We start from the raw sequence: 9,415 nt of genomic DNA, 5'->3' as shown, positions 1-9,415 counted from the left end.
TCTGTCTGAATATATTTTCTTTCATTTATGGCATATTCTTTCTTGCACACCCTGAAGAAGCCGCAGTTAACATTTGTGCATATACCACTGCAAAACCCTAATTGGCGGTCTGCTTACCTGACTGTTGCACTACATTTAACTTTTGGGTGCTACTGAATTAAGTGGGGCGGCATATTAGAATTATAGATAATACAGGTATTTTAATGAAGCTTCTTGGAAATAATTTACTGTGTTGCCATTTGGAACATCGCGAGGACGGAAATGTTTATAATCTAGTCTAGATGTAATTAATTATAACACGCTCCATTCACCGCTCAGATCGTTTTGTCTATCTCTATAGCTTAATTTAATTTGAATCACAATTTCAAGCGCGGAAGGTGTATCTGTGTCCGTCCGAGCTGTAATACCAGTACAGACCAGATAGTGGCGTTAGAATGCTTTTTTGCAGCTGTCATTTGCCACTGCATTGTGATATCCCTCTAGCTGTGCGCAGCGGTACTAAATGTCTCGGGTGTCCACATGCAGGGTAAAACGGTTATCTAATCAACAGAGAAAATATAGCTTGCGCGAGCTCACTTTCAAATGGTCGTTATGTCATTTCTGTGCATATGCGTTGCTGATGAGCTAACGGACTTGCTGCTACGTTTGCATGACGGTAGCCTACTCTGGTGGACTTTTTTATTTTTAATTGTGGAACTGGTGCACCCTAAAAGAATAATTCAGCTGTTATATGGTTTGTTTCCCTGTAATATACTATGCTCCCTTTGCAATATGTTGATAATATTTGATTGTGAGACTAATTTTAATTACACTGATCGTTAACAATGCTCTATTAACATCTTTTTAAAAAGTCATTACTAATATTTCATTTGTTAATTGTTATAATCAGTGATGCATTATTTTTGTCTTTAAAATAGATCAGTGAACTTTTCCAAGAATTAATTCAAGTGCTGCCTTCTAAAGTGTGTTATTAGAACTTCCCTGATGTAAAGGATCTCATATTTCCACTGTGAATGCACCCTTTTACTTTCATTCAGTGACTTTCACTTTTTAGGTGGGGTGGAGTATGGGAGCAGGACAGCCTAACTCTGTCAGAGATGCTCTGTGTCAAAAAGCTATTGATTGTATCCACCAGGCAACGGCTCCCTCCCTCCTCAACTCTCTCCAAATATCCAACCCCCCACCCAGATTCACACTCTGTGGGGGCAGGGACCGCCCTCTCTTGTGGTTTAGGTCATAGGTCACGCTCAGGGCCAAGCAGTTCTTTGGACACTGCAAGGGTCATTGGGGATGGGCTTCTCTTAGAGCAGGAGACCACTGTCCTTGTCCAATTGGACTACAGCCTTGAGGTGCCGGATCTACTTTCCCCAGGCCCCAGGAATATTCAGAACATGATAATGACTTTTACACTATTGATTAGGGCTTGGAGCTTGACCTCTGTTTGTGTGGACCCCCACCACACACCCTCAAACCCTATATCTTCCACCCCAAAAACCGGTCAGTATTGGCAGCTTGTACGACCAAATCCCAAATAGATGCTATTGGAGCTGCCATTTCCTAAATGGTTAGCATATGTGGTCATCTGGACTGAGATACTATGTAACAGCAGGTTAAGAATGGCAGCTTAAAAAATTAAAATGTGCATACATTCACATTTAATGTAATTTGATATATTATGTCCATGTAGATGTTTTTTCTCAGAATGTATCTCAGATAAATTTTTAAATGATCTTGATTGTAATGGCAGTCATTTAATTCAGTGTACTCATAACCTTTGAAAATTATGTATAGTTCATGGGAGTATGAGCCAAGGTTATCAGTTTCAGTCTGCTCACAGCATAGTCACTGCTTCTCATCCCTCTCAGACACGTCCATCAGAATCACCGCATCTATAACGTTTCAATAGATTTTGTAATCGAAAAGAAGAGGACCATACTGGGGAAAAAGCACAAAAAGTTTGGAAAACCTTATCTGGGGCTGGAGTATTTTCATACAAATTATTATTAAAGCAATATCATGTTCCCAGCCAATAGTTGCCAAGAAGAAGAGCATTCTTTTCATGCTGACAATTCAATGGTGAGACAGGTTAACTGTATGTTGTATGAAGGGTGGGAGAACATTCATATCTGGCTCCTGGTCATGTGTGAATTGACAATTTTACATTTTTTAGTGATATTCATGTGTATCTTTGCATGAAACACATGTTTTGTGAAGCTCAGCACTGGAGCAGGCAGTACAGCTGGGCCTATTGTCCGGTAGTTGAATGAGGATCTGTGGAGGGGAGGGGGGGAAGGGGTCACCCTCCAAAAAGAATTGAGCAGTGGATCAATATCGCCATTTATTTGGCAGCTGTTCTGCTACCATCAATATTTTCTCATAATTACCAAACCCAGTTTTGGAGGTGCTGTCTCACACTCCTGAAGCATTGTGCTTGTGTAAGCAGGGCCTTCTGTTGGCCCAGCAACCATAAATGGCATCCAGTATGTGTCACCCTATCCCTAAACTCAGACTATGCTTTCACTGTGCATATAGACTCTGCAGAAAACCACTTAAGCCAGTCATTTAGAAGTGTCTATTATTTATATTTTTTCAAATTTTTAAAATGTTGTTTCTGTCTCCAGAGTGTTTTAAAATAGACACACAATTACAAGTTTTGAGCTTAAAAAAATTATAATTGAATTGTAATATGTAAGATACATAATTGCAGTTTTTAAATGTGTCCTTGATGTACTGTGCTGCTGTATTGTTGCTGCTTGTCAGGATGAGAGTCAGGTCATTAAAGACGATTAAGCTTTGTAATGAAATGTGCTGTGGCACTGGATTCCCTTTCTCACATCTTCATACGGACTCTTGGATTTGGACCCAAAACCTCATGGGCATGGGATCTATGTTCATCCGAAGTCATTCGGTATAATGAAGGATTTCATCCATTCACCTGTACTATGAATAAGAACGTCTGCAAAATAAATGTAATGTAATGTATGCATTTACCATTTTAAAAAGACACTTTCCCACCTACCCCATCAATTCCTGGTGCCCTTATCATGTGAGATGCTGCACAACTACTTTTCTTAACTATCCATGCCTCATTGAGGCAGTTGAGGCTATTCAAAATACAGCATCAATGTTTTACCCGTGATTTTAACACTGCAAGTTCCCTGTAGATTAAGACCTAAACTATAACCAGTAAACCCACTCTGCTCTCCAGGGTTTTCAGTGTAACTTACTGTCCCACCCAGTGGCACCCCAGGTGCAGAACGGAACAGCACTCTACGTGTTTAAAACATAGCGATCTCATGCACTCTTACATCTTGAAGCTAATAGCCACAATAATTGATCCATAGGCAACACAGTTTCTTTGGCAATAAAATGCCAGAATATTGATCAGTTCCTAGCCAGTTTGAAATGAAAATAATGATTCCCCATGCCTTAATATATGGAGTCACAGGATGACCAAATATAAATGAAAGGAGGAAGTGTGTATGTATACACCCTAACATGTGCCGCTAAAATAAATAGAAATTAAGAACATAAACACTTGAAATTTCTCCATGCTGTCCCACTGTTAATTAATCTTCTAATTTCATTTTAATGGATCCTCTTAAGTTTTGGTGTACCATTTGCATGAATGAAGAATACTAAACACTGCTAGAGAATCAGTGCTGAGGTGTGCTGATTTTCATTTATACAGCCAGATGGGGACATAACTGATAGCTGTTGTAACTGCAGTTGATGGTTGACATTGGAATGAGGTGGAACTATAGTGGTCTTGTGTGTTGGTCAGTTTACCAGATCCCCATCCCATCCCAACATACACAGATATGTGCAATGAATTCATTGTATAGAATTTACATTCATGCAAATTAGTCGCTGTAATATTATCACACAAGATCATTGATTTAAAAATGCAAAAAAAGACATATATTGTTTATGCCATTATTGTATTGTAATCCCTTTACTTGATGTAATAATCATTTAAGGTACATGTTTTATATATTTCTATCTCCAGTTTCTTCTCATTCAGTTGACCACTAAAAGACAATACAATTAATATAACAATGTACCACAGCAGTAACTATAGCGCACGTTGCATTACATTGCAATCATTTAGTAAATGCTAATATCCCAAGCGACTTACAATACACGATTATAGGAGTGACATGTATTTCAAATGTTAATTCTGGTGTTAACTCCGGTGATTTGGAGAGCTGGAGGAAGAAGTCTTCCTTCCTAACATTGATCAGGGTGAAAGCCCGCTTCAGGTGCTGATCCTGGATCGGTTCATCTGGCGCTCTTCTTCAAGGCAATCAGTTTGCCCAGAGAGCCGAAGCGCAATCGGGGTCAGTTTATGGATGAACATCAACGCCCAGCTCAGCCGTGGAACACACATTGGGGGAGGGATTGTCCCTTTACGCCAAGAGAAAAGTAGTCCCTGATGCGGAGTAGAGGCGCTCTCACTTGAAACCTGAATTTGCACTTTGCAACGAGAGGCAGTAGTCACCAGAAATAGCATGCGAGAACAATTTTAATAAATGGCGTATTTTAATAGGAAAAAATATCAGCGTTTGCTGTTTTTTGCAGTATCACTTCAAATTTCAGGTAAGTGTTTTTATTATAGGCTACTTATTTTTTAAAAATAGATTTTGAGCACTTTTTAAAAATGTTACGTTTCTGAGGCGTGCATCCCTGGTCGTCATAATGTGTCCTTAAACTGTGTTTATGTGAAAGTTTCTGAATCGCGGATAACTTTGCAAGTTTCTAACAGAAATGACAGGGTGTGGAATCGCATATTGTGCATTTCGGAAATAAACGTACGATGTGAAATTGAAGTGACAATTTGATTGTGCGCAAGTGGACGCTGGACGTTGTATCATTGCCCAGTGTCATGGGAGGGCACGGTAATGGCCGCGCTGACCACTGCTCAGGACATGTATTGTCCGATCTATGATCGTTCCAAATTATGTGAATGGTAACCTATACATTTATCAGTTTCTACCTGGAAACGCGTGGTCCGCTTTATGGATGTCGTGTTGGAATAAAGCAGCTAAGTTCTGGCAACATTTCTACTACACGTGGATAGGTGAATGTTGTGTTTGCTTGAGAAGCATTAACCAATCTACCCTAAGACGTGATTGCATTTCTTCTCATTTCAATTGGCAGTCTCAATGAAATTTAACAATAGGCCTGCAATATATTTTGGTGCGATTTATGGTTCGTATTCTTTATATATTTTTAAAGTTAAATTAGTCTGAAACCGATTGAATGATAGCTATCTGCACCTACCTAGATATGCATTAATAGTAGGCTATTCTTTTAAAGGATAGTTAATGTTGGCTCTGATATTTCCAAAAAATATAATACGCTAAATGACTAACTGCGTTATGATCACTCTAAATAAGATACAATAAGATGTAATTATTCTTTATATTGCATTTTACGGTTATGCATATTCTTTGTATTGCTTTAACAGTGTGGTATTTTTTTTTTAAATCCATGGAGCCATAGAAAAGCGACTGACAGCACGTGGCTATATAGTGCTGTTTATTTATTTATTTTCCAGTGTCGGGACAGTTTTTGAAATAAACTTCTCAAGGCAGTGAGTTAGGCGATCTGTCGGTTTCGAGGTGGTCAATACAGATAGTCTACATAAGTGGCCTTCAACCCTGGTCCTGGAGAGCTACAGGGTCTGCTGGGTTTCATAGTGACTCTGCACTTCATGAATCAATCAGAGCAGTTTATTACACAGTTAAGTCAACTCACCTGGTGTTTTGGGTCTCAACTGGGTTCTGATTTTAAGGTGAAAACAAAAACCAGCAGACCCTGTAGCTCTCCAGGACCAGGGTTGGAGACCACTGGTCTACATAGTACATACGTGCCTGAGCACTTCGGCAAAGGGTGGATGCGCAGTAACCCACCGGCAATTAATCGAGATAAATAAATGACCGGTCAGTTAATCATGAGTTAGCGTGACCGCTCAGTTAATCGTGCTCTTTATCATCCCAGCGTGCGTCTAAAAACGTGCGAATGCATTCAACCAGAATTAACTGTTGAAATGCCTTTTTGTATGTTTTTTCAAAGTCAGTATGCTACAAATCCATTGCTTTCCATTCCAGTAATGACTATTATATAAGCATTTGACTGTTCAGTTAAGAACATATTTGTGATCTTACACCTGAAAGGGTTAAATAGCACTAAGGCAGGCCACAGTGCTCTTCAGTTATGTAAGTGCCACCCCTCCTTACCACCTCCCTCCTCTCAGCTGCCCCTGGTATGAAACTGACTGCTCCTCTCTCCTCCTGGCAGGTGTGTTATGTTTTAGTGAGTTGTTTTTCATCAAGGAGCCCCATGACGTGACTGTGGTGCGGAAGGACCCGGTTATTTTGGACTGCCAAGCACATGGAGAGGCACCCATTGATGTTAGGTGGCTAAAAAACGGAGTAAGAGTCTCTGAGAATGAACGGGTCTACCTGCTCTCCAATGGCTCCCTGTACATCTCAGAGGTAGAGGGCAGAAAAGGAGACAAATCGGACGAAGGCTTCTACCAGTGCCTCGCGCAGAACAAGTATGGAGCCATTTTGAGCCAGAAAGCTCGTCTAACTATCGCAAGTAAGTATTGCCTCGAAGCCATACCTCACTGCCTGCAGGAATTTTAAAAGCCCCAGAGGAAAATAAGTGTGTTTGTCCAGTGGAAAGACTTCAGTGCATCAGTCCATCAGGTCATCACTGTTGATGTGTATGGTTATGGTGACCTCAGCACTGGTAGCACTAGGTGTTTGATGGGGAATGACGGTATACCACATGCACCAGAGCAAGGGTTTATGTCGGTGAAATTAAATGACCTTGTTTCAAAGGACCCACAGCTGTCTTTCACTTCACTGGCTTTAATTTGACAGTTGCTACACAGGCTTGAAGCTGGTGCATTACAATAGCAACTATGGTGATTTGATATGACATAATATTCTGGCTGTATTAGTCATCATTTTTAGCAAGGCATCATGACAAGCATTCTGTCAGTGAAGGAACTGTCAGGCTACAACCATGGAGACCTCTCATTGTCTCTTTAATATAATCAGATTGAAGCTGAACTGAAGTTTCATTTAATGTCATTTTGACAACAGAGATTAACAGAATGGGAATTTTGGGGAAGCGATAGGCTAGATGACAGACATTTCTGTGCTCCAAAATAAAGGGGGAAAGAGATTTCCAAAACCACTAGCAGGGTGCTGTCATATCCTTTCAGCTTTTGGGACATCTAATCTTGGGGCAGGCTGACTTATCCTTTTCCTTCAGAAGTGTAATGCACAATGTTGCATTTTGGGAATCCTAATTCTCTAATCTGTCTAATAGCCGGGAAGCTGAAGGGGGAGGGCGGGGGCCGGGGGGGTGGGGGGGAGAGAGCGAGATAAACCAATCAAAGCCAGAGATAGAGGCCTAAAACTCAGAAGTTTTTCTTGTGTTCGAAAATGTGTTCATTCATGTGCAAATGAAGAAAGCTGCAGGTTTTAGAGGGTTAAGAGTTGTCCAGGACGCGGGTTACCCTAGCGCTAAAGAGCAGATGACCCCCATTCACTGGCCAGGGCTTTCATGTCATTGCTCCCCCAAAGTACGTGGTCACTAGGAATTGTTCTTCTGGAATGCTTCTTTTTTTGGGGGGGGGGGGGGCGTGTGGGTGAGGGGGCATATACGTGAACAGGCTTTTTTGCTTTCTAAAAGGGAGGAGAAGCTTTGTGAGAGCTGGCCATTAGGAGACCGTCCTCTGCCCGTGTCACCACCCCTCAGGCTATCCTTCCTCCTGGTGCTGACGTGCACAATAGACTTTGGCTGCTTGTCTCTTTCCAGCCTTCCCGTTCAGAGGGGAAACCTGATATTTTAAGCGGAACCTAGTTCTGAAACAGGCAAGCCCTGTGCTATCACACATTATTCTCATCAATAGTTTTGCCTTTTGTGTCAATAAAAAGAGCAACATGCAGAAATGATCGACCAGACCTGAAAAATAGTACTTCTGGCTCTGTTACAGTGATAGCAGATTTTGTTGGCCTTGGACTGCCGTGAATTAATTAAACCCCTTGGACCTTTATGAGAAGAACCCAGTCTAATACTTTGTGAAAATATAAACAAGAGAAAGTTTTTTGGTGTGACCAGCCAGGCATTTGTTTTCCTTCTACAGCCGTTAGGCTATACTTGATATATGCTTGAAGTAGGCCTATGTCCATTGGAAATATTTCAAATACCTCTTGCCTGCTTTTTCCAGAACTGTGTAAAAAACACATGCTGAGTGATCTTTTCAAAAGAAACTTCCTGTCACCTGCACGTTCTTCAGTGTCCATTGAGAGATATCAACAAATAATTAAGATATAGTGTCAGTGTTTTTTCTAGAGAAACTGCTTTGCTGACATCTGTTTATGTACGCAATGTATTTTTTAGATTTACATCTTGCGGAAAGTGAGGCAGATTTAACCCAGTGTGCTGCTGACAGGAAGTTGGTTGTTTATTTCCTTTCCTTGAAAGGTGGAAATTGGATTCTCAAGCAGGGGGCTTGCTGCAGCTCTGCCCACTGGCTGTAGCACAACTGAGCTGAGAGCAGGCCTTGCTGTTAAAGAAAAACAAAAATCTGCTTGCCCCCGTGCAAGTGCCTGACCTCCGACATCCTGTTTCACTGATCATCTCAGTCACTCAGGAGTTACGCTGTCCCTCTGACACAGTTTGCTGTATGAAATTATATTGTGCCCTCTGTATTGAGTTCATCATAGATATCGCTGGTCTTTGGGAGGTTCCTTTTGGGTGTAATAACACTCATGTTCCAGATGCATTCTAATTTGAGCTGAACAATGCACTGGCAAGTAGATGTTGGAAGACAACAGTGGATATAAAGGGGTCTGTGGTCAACAAGTCAGCTCATTTCAAGCCAATCTGGTCTTTCACTTTACTTGTGAACCTAGAAGATTCCAAATTCAATTTCTTTTTCTTAGAAAACAAAATAGTCTACTGCATACGGATTTGCTTTGCTGCTGGTGGTGAGAAAAAGTGCTCTTGGAAGCAATTGGGATAAATATGCTAACAATGCTGTTTGTTTGCAGAGGATACCACACAGCCTTGCAAATGTAGTGGTAGTAGAGCCCAGAGGTTAATGAGGCTTAGGTTACATTGCTGAAGGGGGGGCGCAATGCTTAAAGCTGCAGAAACCATTGCAAAAGAAAAAAAAATCAACTGCATGTTCAGTGTTTGTACTTCAGCACGGCATGTACATTAAATGATTTTTATAGGGCCCTGTGTGTGCTTGTGCGTTTATTAATTGAAGGCAGTGTGCTGTTTTATGTTGTGAACTTAAGAGGTGGTAAAATAAGCCAGTGGAGTTTACAGGCTTGTTTTAAAGGACACTTAGCCCTGATGGACGATCTATCTTAGAGCTCATAAA

The 9,415-nt window shown here is 41.0% G+C and overlaps 1 protein-coding gene across 1 annotated transcript in view; it reads left to right on the top strand.

Annotated features, from left to right (window-relative positions):
- The first annotated feature begins 4,495 nt into the window (after positions 1–4,495).
- Positions 4,496–9,415, top strand: part of LOC118214908 (protogenin A-like) — a 42,045-nt gene continuing 37,125 nt past the window's right edge. Inside the window, exons 1-2 of the mRNA XM_035395204.1 lie at positions 4,496–4,599; positions 6,304–6,606. Of these exons, the coding sequence (XP_035251095.1) occupies positions 4,533–4,599; positions 6,304–6,606 (370 nt within the window). The 5' untranslated portion in view covers positions 4,496–4,532. The remainder of the gene's footprint in view (positions 4,600–6,303; positions 6,607–9,415) is intronic.

The sequence above is a fragment of the Anguilla anguilla genome, chromosome 16 (assembly GCF_013347855.1).
Source record: "Anguilla anguilla isolate fAngAng1 chromosome 16, fAngAng1.pri, whole genome shotgun sequence".
Taxonomy (NCBI): domain Eukaryota; kingdom Metazoa; phylum Chordata; class Actinopteri; order Anguilliformes; family Anguillidae; genus Anguilla; species Anguilla anguilla.
Note: the sequence above shows the minus strand (reverse complement) of the source record. Positions and strands in the feature narration are given on the sequence as shown.